This window comes from Corvus moneduloides, chromosome 33 (genome assembly GCF_009650955.1).
Source record: "Corvus moneduloides isolate bCorMon1 chromosome 33, bCorMon1.pri, whole genome shotgun sequence".
Taxonomy (NCBI): Eukaryota; Metazoa; Chordata; class Aves; order Passeriformes; family Corvidae; genus Corvus; species Corvus moneduloides.
Genome location: NC_045508.1, coordinates 758,151 through 777,278, shown reverse-complemented (window position 1 = coordinate 777,278; position 19,128 = coordinate 758,151). Strand labels below are relative to the sequence as shown.

General features: G+C 50.5%; 1 protein-coding gene across 4 annotated transcripts in view; it reads left to right on the top strand.

Annotated features, from left to right (window-relative positions):
* The window catches only part of LOC116437139 (butyrophilin subfamily 2 member A2-like), a 32,159-nt gene extending 17,074 nt beyond the window's left edge, over window positions 1–15,085 (top strand). For all 4 annotated transcript variants that reach the window (XM_032094701.1, XM_032094700.1, XM_032094698.1 and 1 more), the window contains 10 exons: window positions 2,888–3,040; window positions 3,961–4,128; window positions 4,468–4,635; window positions 5,044–5,208; window positions 5,909–6,073; window positions 8,995–9,159; window positions 11,310–11,474; window positions 11,817–11,984; window positions 13,266–13,292; window positions 14,303–15,085. In XM_032094701.1, coding sequence (XP_031950592.1) covers window positions 2,888–3,040; window positions 3,961–4,128; window positions 4,468–4,635; window positions 5,044–5,208; window positions 5,909–6,073; window positions 8,995–9,159; window positions 11,310–11,474; window positions 11,817–11,984; window positions 13,266–13,292; window positions 14,303–14,862 — 1,904 coding nt within the window. In that variant the 3' untranslated portion in view covers window positions 14,863–15,085. The remainder of the gene's footprint in view (window positions 1–2,887; window positions 3,041–3,960; window positions 4,129–4,467; window positions 4,636–5,043; window positions 5,209–5,908; window positions 6,074–8,994; window positions 9,160–11,309; window positions 11,475–11,816; window positions 11,985–13,265; window positions 13,293–14,302) is intronic.
* Window positions 15,086–19,128: the final 4,043 nt, after the last annotated feature.

Genomic DNA, 19,128 nt, shown 5'->3' with positions numbered 1-19,128 from the left:
TGGGACAGCCCCACCCAATGTGTAATTGATTGACAGCCAAAATGATGGGGAGGGGCACTGTCTCACTGACCCGCCCCCAACCACACACAGACAGACACCCACACACGGGCAGAGGGACACACAGACAGACACACACACAGATAGACACATGGACACACAGAGAGACAGACACAGGCACACCGACACATACACAGAGACACGCAGATGGACACACAGAGAGAGACACAGGCACACCGACACACACACACACAGACACACACACAGACAGACACCCGGACATAGGTAGAGGGACACACAGAGGGACACACAGGCACACCGACCACACACAGAGACAGAGACACACACAGACACACACATGGACACAGAGAGAGAGAAAAAGGCACACTGATACACACACACACACAGGCACACACATGGGCACACAGACACACGCATAGATACACAGACACACACACTGACACGCACACAGACAGACACACACATGGATACACAGACACACACACTGACACGCACACAGACAGACACACACATGGATACACAGAGAGACACACACAGGCACACTGACCACACCCAGAGACAGACACACACATAGACACACACATGGACACACAGACACAAACACTGACACACAGACAGACAGACAGACACCCAGACACAGGCAGAGGGACACACAGAGAAACACACACAGGCACACCAGCACACACAGAGAGACAGAGACACACAGACACACACATGGACACACAGAGAGACACACACAGGCACACCGACATGGAGATACACAGATGCAGACAGACAAGAGACACACACAGACACACAGACACAGAGACACACACACGGACACAGACGCACAGACATACAAACGCACATATGGACGCAGAGAGGCACAGACAGACACACAGATGCAGACACAGACGCAGAGACACACACACACGGACACAGACACACACATACAGACACAGGCACACCGATGCACACATACACAGACACACACATGGACACAGAGAGACACACACAGGCACACCGACCACACACAGAGACACACACACACACACACAGACACACGGACACAGACACACAAACACAGAGACACAGTCACACACACACATACAGACACAGACAGAGACAGACACACAGGCACACAGACAGAAACACAGACCCAGACAGAAACAGACACACAGAGACACAGACAAACACACACACAGACGCACATACAGACACACACAAAGGCATTGGCTCACCACGCTAAACATACCCAGTTTCTGACACCCTTCCAGTAGCTAAAGGTGGCTTACAATAAGGCACATTTTACAAGGTCACAGATTACTAGGACAAGGTGGAATGGATTTTAAGCTGTAGGAGGGTAGATTTAAATTAGATAATAGGAAGAAATCTTCCCTGTGAGGGTGGTGAGGCCCTGGCACAGGTTGCTGTAGAAGCTGTGGATGCCTCATCCCTGGAAGGGTTCAAGGCCAGGTTGGGTAGGGCTTGGAGCAATGTGGTCTAGTGGAAGTCTGGAAAGAAATGGCAGGGGAGTTGGAAAGAGAGGATCTATAAGGTCTTGTAAAACCCAAACCATTGTTTGATGGTTTGATTCTGTGATTCTGCACTTATATGAGACTCATCCTCTTGTCAGAGTATCGACAGATGGCCAAGGGGAGGTTCTATGTGACCTCCCCTCACACAAAGAGAAGCCTTTTCATGCAGATCAGTGCCAGGACATACCCACAATACTTGGAAAAAAAACCCCTACCAGGCAAGAAGAAGATGCCGGAGGGTCTAGGGCAGTGAGATCAAACAATCTCACCCCTCCAGACATTCCCACTTCAAGGGCCTCCAGAAAGTCCTTTGTTATATTCCCCATCCCCAAGCAGATGCCCAGGAGCCCAGGCTCCCAGGGTGCAGAGCTGCCCTGGCAGTGGGCTTTTCCCAGCACAGACAGGACAGCCTGGACTCTGTGGGATCCCATCCCCCATGGGTTCTAAGGCCAGCTGTTCTCCTGCACAGGATCTTTCCAGCTGGGATGCTGGCAGTGAATGTTCTTTCCTTAAGGAACACTTGGCAATTTGCATGGCCTGGGCTCTCCCCCATGGCCAGGCTGTTGGGCAGTGAGGAGGCCATGGAGTTCCTTTCAATATTCCTGACCAGCAGCACAGGAGCTCCAAGCCCATGTTTAGAAGGGCTTACAGTGCTGCTGAGACTCCTTTCACCAGGTAAAAACTGTAAGAGAAAAAAATCTCCATGTCACATGAAAGACTAGAGGTCCAGAAGAGAGGCCAAGGCTCCTTCCCAGAGAAAACTCGTGGTGGAAAAGGATTTGAAAGCCAAGGAAGAGATCCATAACTGTGCCCACAGGTCCATCAGAATGTGAACTCCTCATCTCTGTTTTTTAGGGCTGAGTACTTTTCCAAGGCCTCTGAATTAGAAAGGATTGTCTGAGGAAAGAGAAGGCTGGAGAGTATAAATTAGAAACAGGCAGGACATGAGGGAACTGAACTGAATTTCTTCTGCCCTCCCTGCATAAGGAAAGAAAGCAAAAGGAAAAAAAACAGATAAGCAGGGCCATTCCCCAGCAGGCCTTTATCTTTTTGGAAGCAAATGCTGCTCCACAATCAAACTAACTTGTGAGTTAGTCCCTGGAGTGGATGCCTTGTGCAGAGCTTCCTTGGGAGCAGCTCTTATGTCCCATGCCAGTGGAACACCTTTGATGCTGAGATGGCAACTGGAGGTGGTCAATGTCCCTCTTCTCTCCCTTGTCATTGAAGGCAGTGTAGGAACAGCGTCTTCTTGGTCCTTTCTAAGAGGAAAGGCCCCGTGTCATTAGTGGAACAAGACCTCCCCTCAGGGGAGGAAAAATCATTATCTCAGTGACACCAGTCTTTTTTCACAGGAAGAGCAGTGGATGCCCTGGAATCTATTCGGCTGAAGGACCACCAGCACCTCTACCAAAAAATTCTAACTCTGCAGGAAGCTTTCCAGAATGAGCAGGAGTCCACACAGCGTGATCTTCAGCTCCTCAGAACAGACCTGAAGAATGAACTAGGTGAGCAGGGCCATTCGCCAGCAGGCCTTCATCTCTCTAGAGGCAAAAGCTGCTTTACAGGCAAACTGTCCTGTGTGCTTGTCCTCCACAGCTCCTCAAAGAGGATGGAGAATGACAACCCTTATGTGGGGAATTAACGCAGTACTTGTGCTCGCTGCAACGAGCTCTGGTGTGCCCCACGTCAGAGACAGTCCAACTGCGTTACTTCTGCGTGTCGCTGAACTTCGGCATCAGGAAGGAGCTGCCGGCTGAGCTCGCTAGCTGGCTTCTTTGCAGAGGGAACACGGCAGGAGCTGATGGTATCAGCTCACGTTAGCTGATACCATTAGGAAGAGAGAGGCTGTTCTGGTCTGGCTCCTAACAGGTTTACTGTTAGAAGTTTCACAACCAGAACAAGCTTGGAAGGGATGGAATGCGATGGGACCCTCCCCGAGGCTTGTCCTCAGTTTTATAGGCAATTTGAAAACCGTGGGGAAAGGGGAAAACAACCAATGAGTTAGAAGCCAGGGGTCAGATACAATTTAACAAGAACCACTGGGGTAAACCGAAAGGCAGGAGTTATAAAAGAGAACCAGTGAACAACCGAGTAACTGAGATTTTTCCCAAACCGGAGGAGGTGGCTTGTACCCGGGCATTGCCCGGCCGGGTGCAGCTTAGGCTTCTGAGCCGCCCATCGACCCACCCTCTGAGTCTGCCTCTTCGGGAAACTCGATCCAGGGGAAGGGCTGGGATTGATTGGCATCATGCTGCCCCCGCCCCACAGTGGGCTGGGTCACCACAACAGGGAATAGCTTTTTTGATCAAGAATACTCAAAAAACCCTAAGAAGAGACTCTCTGGCAGTGAATTTAAATCTGATCACTGGTCTCCCCCTCAAGAAGGTAATGAGAGTGTCCCAATTACACTGTTCTTTCTTTATAGGATTGACAATACAGGCAAATACTACAAATGCCCTGGAATCCATGTGGAAGAAGGACCTCCATGAAGTGTCCCAACAAGTTCAAACTCTGCAGAAAGCTTTTCAAAACACCCAGGTGTACACGCAGCGTGACCTTCAGATGATCAGAACAGATCTGAAGGATGAACTAGGTGAGCAGGGCCATTCCCCAGCAGGCCTTCAACTCTCTGAAGGTCAATCCTGCTCTACAGGCAAACTGACCTGTTAGTTAACCCTTTGCCTTTTGTCAGAATCAGCAGAACTTCCTTGGGAGCAGCTCTTATGTCCCAGTCATGGGGAACACCTTTGATGCTGAGGTGGCAACTGGAGATGGTCAAGGTCCCTCTTCTCTCCCTTGTCTTAGAAGGGAGTGAAAGAACAGCATCTTTTTGATACTTTTTAAGAGGAAAGCTCTGTGTCATTAGTGGGACAAGACCTCACCTCAAGGGAGAAAAAATCATTGTCCCAGTGATATCAGTCTTTTTTCACAGGAAAGACGGTGGAGGCAAATGTCACAGGGACTATAGCATACATCTGGCAGAAGGACCTCCTGCAGCTCTCCCAACAAATTCAAACTCTGAAAAAAACTTTCCAGAACATGAAGGTCTCCACACAGCGTGACCTTCAAATGATCAGAACAGACCTGGAGAACAAACTAGGTGAGCAGAACTATTTCCACAACAGGCCTTCATAGCTCTGTAGGCAAAGGCTGCTCTACAGGCAAATTGTCCTGTGAGCTTGTCCTCCACAGATCCTCAAAAGGGATGGGGAAAGACAGCTCTTACATGGGGAACAGTTTTTGTGCGGTGTGGCACCACACCATCCTCATGTTGTCTCCCAGGGCCCACATGTGTCCTCTGGAGAGATAGAGATCATTCCTGCCCTCCATGCTGCCCAGGAGGCCTTAGTCAAGCCATTAGGAAGACCCACAGGCACTGGGAGAGCCCTAAGAAAAGCCTTGACATGGACTTTATATCAGAGCTTTTGGGCATCATCATTATGGATCAATGGTCTTTCCCTCAAGAAAACCATGACTTTGTCCCAGTGAAACTGTTCTTTCTTTGCAGGAAGGACAGTGGAGGCAAATACAAGCGCCTTAGAATCCAGGCTGGAGAAGGACCTCCATGAAGCCTCCCAACAAATTCTAACTCTGCAGAAAGCAATCCAAAACATGGAGGGGTCCACACAGCGTGACCTTCAGATGATCAGAACAGACCTGGAGCATGAACTAGGTAAGCAAGACCATTCCCCCCGAGGCCTTCATCTCTCTGAAGAAAAGAGCTGCTCTACAGGCAAACTGTCCTGTGAGCTCATTCTCCAGACCTCCTCAAAGTGGGTGGAGAAGGACGGTCCTTACACTTTTGTGCTCCGTGACACTTGAAACAGCTTTTGTGCTCCATGACACTTGAAACACCTTGTTGAAGTGTCCATGACAAGCCCCACCCCATGCTCCCCTGTTCAGCTTGCGGGCATCTCTGTGGGCAGTGCATGAGGGGGGGGCAGGGGAGGGCACGGGCAGCACCCAGCACTCTCTGCCAGGGACCTTCCCCTGACCAGGCACAGGGCCCATGTCCGATCCCAGGGGCTACTGACCAAGGCTGAGGCCCAGTGAACATTCCTGAGACCACAGTGGGGTCCAAGGGGCAGGTGGGGGATGCCCCACCACACCTTCGTCCTGACAAAGAGCGTTGTTTCCCAGGGCCCACAGATGGTGTCTGGAGAGATGGAGTGGGGTCAGTGCTGCCCTCAGTGCTGCCCAGCAGGCCTTGGTCAAGCCTTTAGGGAGGTCCACAGGGAGTGGGAGAGCCCTAAGGAAAGATGCTCTGGCAGTGAATTTAATTCAGAGCTTTTAGGCATTGTGATTGCAGGTTGCTGGTCTCCCCATCGAGATAGCAATGAGACTGTCCCAGTGAGAGGGTTCTTTCTTCACAGGAAGGACAGTGGAGGCAAATACAAGGACCATGGAATCCATGTGGCAGAAGGACCTTCTGCAGCTCTCCCAACAAATGCAAACTCTGCAGGAAGCAATCCAGAACATGGAGGTGTCCACACAGCGTGACCTTCAGATGATCAGAGCAGACCTGGAGAATGAACTAGGTAAGCTAGGCCATTCCCCAGCAGGCCTTCATCTCTCCAAAGGCAAAAGCTGCTTTACAGGCAAGCTCTCTTGTGAGCACATCCTCCACAGCTCCTCAAAGGGGATGGGGAAGGACAGTCCTTACATGGGTAATAGATTTGTCATTGTTATGAATAGGTGTGAGGGGTTTAGATAAATCCCTTCCTTTTCGCCAGGCCTCTGGCAGCAGGCAGTAGCTCCATAGGGATGGCCAGTGCCCCAAAACCCACTCTCGTCTGCAAGTTCTTCAGTAACGGCTGATTTGGTCTATTATAGAATTAATTATTTATTTAATAGAAACAAACCTAACAGACATAGGACCTAAAATAAACTATTATTACACAGGAATAAGGACAAAAAGAGACAACTAGTATTACATGCAGGGTTAAAGGTACCATTAATTTTACAGCTAGCGAAGAAATAACATAACATAGGATCCAATGTTTCTTACCATCCAGTTGTGATGGAGCACACATCAAAATCCTTTCCCTCAATTCCCAGAAAAGTAACCATGGAACCTGTGTCCAGACTCCAGGAAGAAATCTTGCACACTTTCAGGGTGTGTGTGTAGAAGGCATCTGCCTCTGTGATAATCTGTATTACTTTTATAGTGTTGTCTTGGTTTGAAAGACAGGTGTCTGCCAAGGAAGGCAGAAGCCTCCCTTGGATTGGCAGATGCAACCCCCTTCCCTCTGAGTTATTATAATTTTAAAATCAAGGGGGCTTTTAGGTAAAGATGTGGGAAATAGGAGTAACAGTTCTTTACTACATATATCTGTATGTGTATAACCAGTCAAACAAACAGCAATAACTATGGCAGTAACAGCAAAACAATCACAAACCCAGTGCCAGCCTTCTCGGCTGTCAGGCCCTTTCCCCTCGGGTGCAGTTCCGCTCGCAGACGGCAGGGGCGCTGGCGGCTCCTGGTGAGCAGGGCAGGTGCGATGGTTCCCCCGCGGCTGCAGGGGGCGCTCCGGAGCGAGCTCGGGGAGCACGCGGCACTGGGGGCCTGGGATCCCGGGAAGGGATGGAACAAAGGCTTCACAAACCCCTGGGCAGCCGATCCCGGTGTCCAGCCGGACCCTCAGGACCAGCAGGCTGGAGCAGCAGGCTGGAGTGGCAGGGACGAGCACAAATCCCAGATGGCAGACGAGGTGTATCCAAATGGGGAACCCCCCAGAGGTCTGGGCAGGCAGGGCGAGCACGGCTACAACGTAGCGAAGGCTCAAAGCAATGGCGGGGCAGTGTGGCCACGGCCTGGCTCCGAGCAGGGCAGGGAAGGCGGGATTGGGATCCCGGTGTTTCTCCAGCAGAAAGAAAAGCGGCCAAAGAAAAAGCAGCTTCCCTCTCTCCGGACGCGGAGACTGACTGCCCCCACACGCTCAGGTGAAAAGAGTAGCCAGATGCACCCCACTCTGTAGCTAGCTCTTTTGTTTTTCTTAACTACTCAGCCATTTGCTCCCCTGGCAACCTGGATGGGCAAAAATCCTTTAACAGAAGAAAAAAACCCAGGAGAGCTCCTAAAACCCCAACAAGTGTAAAGCAGGCCTTTAGGTCACCAGTATTTGTTTTCCTTTATCTCTTCCCACATCTGCTCTCCATACCAAGATGTTGATTCTTGGTTAGGCTGGCAGACCCTTTGGTACCAGGAGATGATTCATGCTGGGCCTTGCCTGCCTGGGTTATCTCTCCTATCTGCACTGGCCACCTGTGGTGGGGAGAGGGGCACTATACCCTGCCACAGTCAGCCATGCCATTGGAACACCTCCTTGCTAAAGTGTTTTCTGCAGGGTCTCAAGGTCCCTCTTACCTCGCTTATCCCTGAAGAGAGTTTGAACTCTTAGTTCTCTCATTGTCTGATATTCATTAAGGTTTTGTTGTAGCTGCTAGATTTTGCTTAGCAGGCTGTAGCTCCCTGAGAGCTCAGTGGGGGTTGCCTAGGGCAATGCGACTTGTCGCATCCCGCAGTCCGTTTTCGATGGCCCCGCAACCTTGCTCTGGTCAGCTATCAGTGTTACAACCAGTGATGACAGAGGAGATGAGAAAGGTCTCCCCATGAAGGTTGAGATGGCTTTAATCACATCTTGAGCCGGCAACCCTCAGAGGCAGAGAGACCTCGTGGTCTGGGCTCGGGGGGGTTTTGTCAGGGGCCCCGGGGTGGTCCCTGGGCGGGGTTGGGGTACAGGAACCAAGAGGGTGAGTCCGAGGGAGTGGCCACGGCTAAGGGCAGGGAATAGGGGGAGCACGTGAAATAGGAAAAGCAATGGATCACCACAAGGTTTCCCCTGGAACCCCTGTCCCTGTCTCTGTCCCTTTCCCCATTGCCCTTCTCCTCCTGCCCCACTCCTGATGCCACTTTGGGCGAAGCCGGGCTGTGCACACCCTGTGTGTCTGTGCCCATGACGAGCCCCGCCCTGTGCTCCCCTGTTCAGCTTGGGGGCATCTCTGTGGGCAGCGCGTGAGGTGGGGGCAGGAGAGGGCACTGGCAGCACCCAGCACTCTCTGCCAGGGACCTTCCCCTGACCAGGCACAGGGCCCATGTCCGATCCCAGGGGCTACTGACCAAGGCTGAGGCCCAGTGAACATTCCTGAGACCACAGTGGGGTCCAAGGGGCAGGTGGGGGATGCCCCACCACACCTTCGTCCTGACAAAGAGCGTTGTTTCCCAGGGCCCACAGATGGTGTCTGGAGAGATGGAGTGGGGTCAGTGCTGCCCTCAGTGCTGCCCAGCAGGCCTTGGTCAAGCCTTTAGGGAGGTCCACAGGGAGTGGGAGAGCCCTAAGGAAAGATGCTCTGGCAGTGAATTTAATTCAGAGCTTTTAGGCATTGTGATTGCAGGTTGCTGGTCTCCCCATCGAGATAGCAATGAGACTGTCCCAGTGAGAGGGTTCTTTCTTCACAGGAAGGACAGTGGAGGCAAATACAAGGACCATGGAATCCATGTGGCAGAAGGACCTTCTGCAGCTCTCCCAACAAATGCAAACTCTGCAGGAAGCAATCCAGAACATGGAGGTGTCCACACAGCGTGACCTTCAGATGATCAGAGCAGACCTGGAGAATGAACTAGGTAAGCTAGGCCATTCCCCAGCAGACTTTCATCTCTCCAAAGGCACATCCTCCACAGCTCCTCAAAGGGGATGGGGAAGGACAGTCCTTACATGGGTAATAGATTTGTCATCCATGCCACTGGAACACCTCCATGCTGAAGTGTTTTCTGCAGGGGCTCAAGGTCCCTCTTCACTCCCTTGTCCTTAAAGAGAGTTTGAACTCTTAGTTCTCTCACTGTCTCATATTCGTTAAGGTTTCCCCTGGAACACCTGTCCCTGTCTCTGTCCCTTTCCCCATTGCCCTTCTCCTCCTGCCCCACTCCTGGTGCCACATTGGGTGAGGCTGGGCTCTGCACACCCTGAGTGTCTGTGCCCATGATGAGCCTCTCCTGTACTCCCCTGTTCAGCTTGGGGGCATCTCTGTGGGCAGTGCATGAGGTGGGGGCCAAGGGTGATACCTAGGACTGGCTACCTGAAAACAGAGGCTAGACAAGATTAAGAAAGGGGGTATTTACAAAAGAGGGCCTTCAATAGGTACACCCTGGGAGTCAAAAAACCCTCTGAGGGGATACACCCAAGATAGGCTCTAGGTCATGGGTTTTTCACACTCTTCTAAGTTTGGTCTATTGCCTATCAGGGTTAATTCTCCAATTACAATTTCAAGTAATGATGTAATTACCCCAAGTTTGCTCCTCCTGTTCAGAGGCTTGGTTTACATGTTTCAGGGCCTGAGACAACAAGGTGTCCTTGAGTCCAGGCCCAGAGAGGGTTTGTTATGTCTAACCCGAGTGTGAGAACAGTAGCTAACCGGCTATGGAGTTTTAGAGTTACAAACTAAAGCAGCACTGTTGTAACCACTGGACTCTGCCTAGCAGGCTGCTGAGGCCTGAAAGCTCAGTGAGGGTTTCCTAGGGCCGTGCGATTAATTGCATCCGGGAGCCCATTTTGGACAGCCCCGCGATCTGGCTCCAGCAGCTAGCAGCGTTACAATGCAGTGGATGGTAAAGAAGGTAGAGAATGGTCTCTCATGAGGGTTTGAGATGACTTTAATCACATCTTGTCCCTGTGATGTTCAGAGGTAGAGAGACAGTATGCTCTGAGTGCGGGATGGTTTTGTCAGGGGCCCAGGGGCGGTCCCTGGGCAGGGTTGGGGTACAGAAGCAAATAAGGAGAAACCGAGGGAGTGGCCAAGGCTAGGGAGGGAACAAGGGGAACATCACAGAATCATGGGGTTAACAGGCCACCACACAGTACAGGATCTGAAAAATATGAAAGCTAAATCCTACGGCATCAAGGGAGGGCACCAGCTGGCACTCTCTGCCCAATGTCTGGGGACCTTCCCCTGGCCAGGCACAGGGCCCATGTCCAATCCCAGGGGCTACTGACCAAGGCTGAGGCCCAGTGAACATTCCTGAGACCACAGTGGGGTCCAAGGGGCAGGTGGGGGATGCCCCACCACACCTTCGTCCTGACAAAGAGCGTTGTTTCCCAGGGCCCACAGATGATGTCTGGAGAGATGGAGTGGGGTCAGTGCTGCCCTCAGTGCTGCCCAGCAGGCCTTGGTCAAGCCTTTAGGGAGGTCCACAGGGAGTGGGAGAGCCCTAAGGAAAGATGCTCTAGCAGTGAATTTATTTCAGAGCTTTAAGTGTGGCTTTTGTCGAGAAGGACATAACAGCACACATTTGTTGTAATCCAAAGTCGAGAGAGATAGAAAGATTTTTTATTTTCTCTACTGCTATTCTTATACGTCTTCACAATTGCAGTGGCCTGTTGAGATTGGCTGCTTAGCAAACAATGACAAGGCTGTCTAACAAACAATGACCATTCAAGCATTAAAACAATCAGCTATACAAGCAAAGGTATAGTTGCTACATACTATCTGCCAAGTTCTTCCTTGTACACTCTTAATGTCCTAACAAGAACATCCTCTCCTTGTGTCCAGAACATCTTCTCTCATTGATTATCTTCTTGGCTTTCTCTGTGGGTTTCATTGAAGCTGCAAAATTTCCACTCTAAAATTCTCACGGGTAAATTCTGACCGATTTCAGGCTCTGTGAGGCCCCCAGTCCATCTGTCAGCCTCATCATTTAGGCATTGTGATTGCAGGTTGCTGGTGTCCCCATCGAGATAGCAATGAGACTGTCCCAGTGAGCGGGTTCTTTCTTCACAGGAAGGACAGTGGAGGCAAATACAAGGACCACGGAATCCATGTGGCAGAAGGACCTTCTGCAGCTCTCCCAACAAATGCAAACTCTGCAGGGAGCTTTCCAGAACATGCAGGCATCCTCACAGCTTGGTCTTCAGATTGCCGTAGCAGACCTGAAGAACAAACTAGGTGAGCAGGCCAATTCCCCAGCAGACCTTCATCTCTCTGGAGGCAGAAGCTGCTCTACAAATGTCCTGTGAGCTAGTTCGTTGCTTTCTCCAAGTGGGTGCATGGGGCAGAACTTCCTTGGGAGCAGCTCTTATGTCCCATGCCAGTAGAACACCTTTGATGCTGAGATGGCAACTGGAGGTGGTCAATGTCCATCATCTCTCCATCACATTTGGAGGAAGAGGAAGAACAGTGTCTTCTTCGTCCTTTCTAACAAGAAAGGTCCCATGCAATTCCTAGTACTACACCTCACCTCAGGTGAGGAAAAACCATTGTCCCACTGACACCAGTCTTCTCTTACAGAAAGGACAGTGAAGGAAAATACCCCAAGGGTCTTGGAATCCCTGCGGCTGAAGGACCTCCAGCAGCTCTCCCAAGAAATCCAAGCTCTGGGAAAAGATATGCAGACCACTTTGGGGTCCCCAGAATATGACCTTCAGCTCCTCAGAACATATTTGGAGAAAGAATTAGGTGAGCAAGGCCTTTTCCAGCAGAACTTCATCTCTCTGAATGCAAAAGCTGCTCTACAGGCAAATTATCCTGTGAGCTTATTGTCCACTGCTCCTCAAAGGGGATGGAGAGGGACAGATTTTCTTGGCAAGTAGCTCTTGTGTCCCCACCTGTCGAGATACCTGAACACTGAGGTGGTGACTGCAGGTGGTCAAGGCCCCTCTTCATTACCTTGTCTCTGAAGGGAATGTGTAGTGTGGGCTCTCTATGACCCAATATGTAGTAAAGGAGTCCACCTGCATGTCCTGCTATTGTCTCTCTTGCTTTCCCCACTTCTCTTCCTCTTAACAAAGATTGTTGTCTCCCACAGCCCACAGCTGCTGTTTGGAGAGATGGAGGGGGGACAATCCCAACCCTCCATCCTGCCCATCAGGCCTTTGCCAAGCCCTCAGGAAAGCTCACAGTGCCTGTGCTCTTTCCCCAGCCCTCCAGCAGTCAGTCTGTCCGAACCAGATCCGAGGAGCTGCGAGGGTCTTTGTTCTCCTCTGTCCAGAGCCCATGTGCCCCTGAGCCCTGGGAGTTGGACACTTCAGGGAGGGAAGGACCACAGGAGTGTGAGAGCCCCAGATGAAATGCAGGGGGTCAGGCCTTGGGCAAACCCTGCTCCCCTTCCCTTTGCCCAGGAGCTCCCGATAAGTTTGACAAGTGTCTCCAGAGGTAACTGGTGAAGGAAAGTCACCTTTGCTTCCTGGCAAATCCTCCTCTGTGAAAGCCCGTCTCCTTTTTAGTCTAAGGTCTGGCCATTCCTCTGGCCTCTCCTTCCCATCTGAAAAGGAAAGAGAGGCTGAGCTCATCTCACAGCACCTTTTAGTCCTCCTCCGTCCTCAGAGGAAGCAAGGTGGAGCCACGTGCTCCATGTCTGGAAAACAAAACTATCACACAACCTGATTTACTGTTTTCTCTGGGAGTCTGGTGAAATGAGAGTAGGTAGAAGTGGTTAAGAGAACAGTGTGTGTGTGTGGTGGGGGAGTAGGGGAGCATGGAGGTGGCATGAGTGTCATGGAGGGGAGATAGTTGGGTGTCACATGTAAGAGATTTCCTCAATCCCATTCTGTTTGATTGGACTGTCAGGGCCCCAGCAACACTAAGAGCCTTGTGCCTGACCATACTGTCAGTGTCGGCGTAGGGGAGAGTGAGAGTGGCATCATTGTCACTGAGAGGAGAGAGTTGGCCAATTTTGTTTCACTGCCAGAGCAAGCCTTGACAAATCCACTTACTTCCTGCTTCTCTCCTTTCCTACAGACCTTCAAGAACTACGGTCCTACAGAGGTAAGCATAGGTGAGATGAGGAAGTGAGTACTCAAGAGCCTGAGTGCAGCTCTGGAAAACACATCCAACCCCCTCAGAGAGCTGTTTGAAGAAGAACACGCACAGGGAAGGGTGGTTTGATGACTTTTTTCACTGCCATGTGCTGCCCAAGGCCTTGCCTGTGCTTGTCAGGAGCCCTCTCAGCTGTGGGGAGCAGGCACAGCCGGCTTGCAGTGGCCACTGCAGCCCCGCCTCCCACTCCTGCTTTGGCCTCTTGAGGCTCTCAGGAAAAGTCTCTGGAGCTGATCTTGCTCCACAGCAGGAGCAGCTCCTTCTCCTTTCAATCTGAGCTGAGCTAGAGGAGCTCAGTTCATGATATTGCACCTTGCTCGAGTCCTGTCAGAAGTTCATCCCATCCCCCGATGAGCATGGAAAGCTGAGGCAAGAAACATTCCCTTATCCTTGTGGCAGTGGATCACTCCTCCACTCTAATCCATGTGCAAGCAATATCCTACACTGGTGCTCTCCTGTTATTGAGGAAAAAGTACTTAAATCTTGAAAATCCCCTTCACACTTTGCCAAGGAGTTAATCCAAACCTAATTCCAGCTCCTGGCACCCAAATGTAATTCCTGCTGCTGCCAACTCCTGGTCCTTTTCCTCACGCCATTCCCACCCCCGCCCGCCCCCCCCCCCCCCCCCCCCCCCCCCAGCAATGCAGAGATGGAGGGAGAGGGGGTTCAGCCCCACAGCCACCTCCTTGGAGCTGCCTGCTGCAGTCCCAGCAGCACTGGAGCAGTGCCTGGCATTTGATGCCTGCAGGCTGCCACTCTCTCTGGCAGCAGCCCAAGGAAGGGACATGGTGGGAGGGGAGGGAGAAGCTGGAGGTGCCCTGAGGCAAGAGGCTGTCGAATGCTCCTGAGTGTGGAAGGGGGAAGGACAAATGAGAGTGGCCTGAGGGCACAGAAGGGAAAGGCTCAGAAAAGCTGAGCTTGTGTTTTCTGCTCCTCATGGCCTGACCTGACCATTGCAGGGGATGTCACCCTGGATGCTGACACGGCTCATCCCAGATTGGAAATCTCTGCGGATGGGAGGAGAGTGAAAGATACAGGTGTCATCACATTCTTGCTCAGCAATGAGAAGAGATTTGATTCCCATCTGTTTGTGCTGGCAAAGGAAGGATACACATCTGGGAAACACTACTGGGAAGTGTCTGTTGGGACAAGAAGAATCTGGGCCTTGGGTATTGCCTGGGAATCTGTGACTCGCAAAGGGACTTTGACTCTGTGCCCTGAGAATGGCTTCTGGGTTATCGCATGTGCAGATGGGCAAGATTATTGGGCCTACACGAATCCTTGGACCCGTCTGATCGTGACTGGCAATTTGTCAAAGATTGGGATCTTCTTGGACATCCCAGCCAAGCAGGTTTCTTTTTATGATGTCTGTAAGGCAAGAGCTTTGTACACTTTCAGCATTGCTGATGGCAGAAGCCAGGAAGGGAAATTAATTCCCTTCTTCTCCACAGGCCTTGCTGCTGCTGAGCCTGACACTGAGCCTCTGGTAATAGTGCAGTTTTCTGATGATGATGAGTAGTTTACTCTGCATGTCAAAGGTCAATACTGTGATAGAATCACATTGTAATGAGGCAGCTGCCAAATTTGTGTCTTCTGAACAAAAGTATTGAAGGAGAGGGAAAATCTATCATAGTGGTCAGCTTTCTACATTATGCATCAGAATGAAAAGTTTTTTGAGGGAAATTTTATGTTGTCAAGGGAAATTTTCTTTCATAGTAGTATGAAAAAAGCACTTCTGTGGATTGTGAGTTTTCCTGAAAAATTACTGTCTTGCGATGGTTTTTTTTATCCCATACCATTTTTGGTTTGTTTGTTTGTTTTGTGTCCAAGGTGGTTGCTGTCCCCCCCTCCTCCCACCCCCTCCATCTCCCTGACTGTCAGGAGTATTGAAATGAGTGAGAGCTAGACTGGGGTTTCCAGAGAGAGTTGGAGGGGTTGAGGGGCGGCTCCTTCCTTCTGGGTGGGCTTTTTGGCTGGCCTCGTAGCTTTGTGGGTTTTGTCTTTTTCTTTTTTTTTTCTTTTCCTTCGGCACTGTTGCTGTGCTTGCTGGCTTGCTTCTCTGCTTCTCTGCTTCTCTGCTTCTCTGCTGCTGGGGAGCCCAGAGCCAGTGCATGTTGTGCCAGGACCCAGGTACACCCTGTTCCCTGCTGGGGCCGCCTCCTCTGCACAACCTGGACCCAGGGGCCGCCAGCTATCACCGAGGAGCAATTCCCCGCTCAGCCCTGCTGTTCTCTGCTGCTGCTTCAGGGCATCTTGCTGCACTGTAACTAGACACCCCATGCCTGCTGGGACATCCCACAACTTCTGCTACAGCTGTGGAGTTTCTGATACCTTGCATTTGATACTCTGGGATCTACTTGTCCCTGCCATCCCAGCTTGCTGCTTCTGAGGTCCCGGCTACATCTCATTTTGCTATCTGGAGAGGTACTGGGACCAACTGCCTGGGGGGGTTTGTAAAGGAAGCCCCTTTTCCATCCCGTCCGACGGCGGCAGCCATTACCCACATACAGAGAGGAGACTGAGCTCGCTCCGGAGCGCCCCCTGCAGCCGCGGGGGAACCATCGCACCCGCCCTGCCCGGCCGGGAGCCACCAGCGCCCCTGCCGGCCGTGACCGGAACTGCACCGGGGGGAAAGGGCCTGTGGCCGGGACAAGGCTGTCACTGGGACTCTGGTTCTGTTTGTTGTGGCTGCCACTGTTGTTGTTTGTTTGCCTTGTTATCCATATACATACTGGTAAAGAACTGTTATTCCCTTTCCCATATCTTTGCCTGAAAGCCCCTTAACTTCAAAGTTATAATAATTTGGAGGGGAGGGAATCATATTTTACATTCCAAGGGAGATTCCTGCCTTCCTTGGCAGATGCCTGTCTTTCAAACTAAGGCAATTACTCTCCTTTTCCTGATACTCCGTGATTTGTCATTTTGCTGAGGAGGAATACCAATAAACATCTTGTTGGGCACCTACGACCAGGCAAGGTCACCCCACCACACATCTCCACATAGCTTTGTAATATCTCCAAGGACAGAGACTCCACAGCCTCTCTGGGGAACTCGTACCTGGGCTTGGTCCTCCACAAAGTAATAAAGTGTTTCCTGTTGTTCCTCAGGAACCTACTGTGTTTCAGTTTTTCCCATTGCCTTGTGTTCTGTCAGTGGCACCTCTGGGAAGAGCCTCCTTCAGGTGTTGAGACACATTGCTGAGATCTCCCCAAGCCTTCTCCTCTCTGGGCTGAACAGTCCCCTCTCTCTTAGTCTTTCCTCCTGGCAGAAATGCTCTAATCCCTTAATCATCTCTGTGGGTCTTCCCTGGGCTCTCTCCAATAGTTCCATGTCTCTCTTGTACTGGGGAACCCAGAACAGCAGCTGTGGCCTCTCCAGTGCTGAGAAGGGAAAGATCCCCTGTCTCAACTCGTTGCCTCATTCCTCCTAATACTGCCTGGGATATCAATATCCCATTGCAGGAAGAGCTTATTCCTCAACTTGGAGCCCACCATAGCCCTAAGACCCTTTTCTTGCCCAGATGTTTTGCAGCTGGGTGTCCCCCACGATGTGCTGGTACCTGGCCTTGTTCCTCCCCTTGTACAGGAATCTGCACTTCTCCTTGTTGAACTTGAAATTGTTCCTGTCAGCCCTTTTTTCTCCAGCCTGTTCAGGTCCACCTGGATGACAGCAGAATCCCTCAGTGTATGAGCCATCTCTTCCATTCTTGGCTCATCATCCAAGATGCTGAGGGGACTCTCCACCCCTTACTCACAATCACTAATGGAGATGTTAAAAAGGCCAGAACACGAGTATTGACCCCTGGACCACACTGCTGATTACTGGCCTCTGCCTGGGCTACCCTGTGCCCTGTTGTCTGCTGGAGCCTTGGACTGCCGTGGGGCTGATGTTCAAGGCCATTGGATCCACCCAGTCCAAATCTGGTTGTCTCTCTTGTCCAACTGGTTGGAGACAGGGTCCCTCTAGTCCTGATCATGGGATTCTCCACTTTCTTCTTGTAAAAATTAGTTTAGAATGCCCTTCAGTAAGATTATGTGGGAAAAAGACTGGGGGTAGATTTACATTTTAATAAACAGAGATTATGTTTGGTGTGCCTGACTCCCCTACATGCTAAGGAGACTAACAGAGGGAGGGGAATAGAGACCCCACTGCCAGGCTCTGCCAAAGCCCTTGCAGAGGAGGGAATTTGGTGATTATTTGAAGCTGAAAACCAAGGGAGATACAGGAGGATGTCTTGCTGTTGAACTAGCAGCCATTGGGAAATCCTTCTCCTTGGACTGATCATGTCCCCATCCCAAGGTTATCTTACGTACTGAGATACTCACCCCCAAGGTACGACCACCACTCACTGAGTAATATGTATGACTAAAGTCACTCAAGCTCCACCTAAATGTAAAGAAAGAATACAAAAGTGAGTTAAGAATGGGGAGAAGTTGGGATTAACTCCTTTGTAACTTCTGGGATCAGTGGATGGCTGAACCTGTCTTCTCCCCCTGTAGGGATGCTGATTGGGTAAGAACTGTACTCTGTGCATGTGGAATGATTATTTCAAGCTAGTTTTTATTGGGGATTAGAGCTTGATAGTATTTCGCTTTGAATATATTTTTTTGTTCATATACTATCACTGGCAATTCTCAAAATTTAACCTGTCGAAGTTTTATTCATAAAGAGTGTGTACTAGTTTGAAAGCACACCAGTGGGAGATCCCAAATTGGAATTACAATTAAATGGAAAATTAAGATATAGGCAATAATACAGAAACACTGTCTTAAACGGACAGAGTCAGGATACAACCTGACACCCTGTTGGTCAGGGTGGTGGTAGCAGTCCGATAAGATGGTGGCTGCAGTCCTTCTGAAGTGGTGAAAGTGGTTCTGTTGAAGCGGTGATCCTGTAGAAGGGTCTGGTCTTCCTCTGGTCGCTATATAGCTCTTCTCTGGGAATTTAGTAGGTAAGGGCTGCCTGTGGTGTTCCAAACCTCAGATTATATCCAGGTAGGAATGACTATTCCAAATCAGCAGAAATGATTCTGTGCTTCCATCCACCACAGATCTTACCTTCCTCATGGCTAGGAAATCACTCAAGTTCCCAGTGATGTTTGAATTCAGCCAGAAAGTTTGGTCAGATGATCTGTGGCTTTCTTGTCCCACTGCAGCATTGTTGCTCAGACCCAGAGCTGCTTGGCAGCTACCCCCATATAGGCCTGATCCTTTCCTTTTCCTCAATTTTCTTTTCTTTTTCCTTCTATTGCGCCTCACAGCTTTTTCCCATTGACCATCTGTCCCAGCGTGGGTTGGGTTCTCCTCCCCAGGAATAAGCTAGCCAGCTGTTAGAAACCTTAATTGCTCCATTGTTAGTTTTTGTTAATGTTATAAATAAAGTATGTAATTCGTGCTATTATGTATAAAACTGAAATGTAATCAGACCATACAGAGACAGAATTTCAAAATCCCTCCACCAGCCTGGCTGAGAGAAAAATTTCACAGCACCAAAAGAAGTTCTCTCACAGATGTAATCAATAAGTGAGGATTCCACCTAGGTGGGGTTGGATCTTATCACCGGGACATTTGCACCATGACGACTTGATCACCACCTTCTGATATCTACATCTCATCTGATAAGGGATCGGACATTCTGGGAACTAAAAATAACTGTTCCAGGAACCAGAGATGGCCCATCCATCAGCAGAAATGGCCCACTCATCACCCAGGATGGACAGTCCATCAGACCCAGGAAAGGCTTTGTGCAGCCCAATTCCGGGACAAGAAAACTTCATGAATATGCT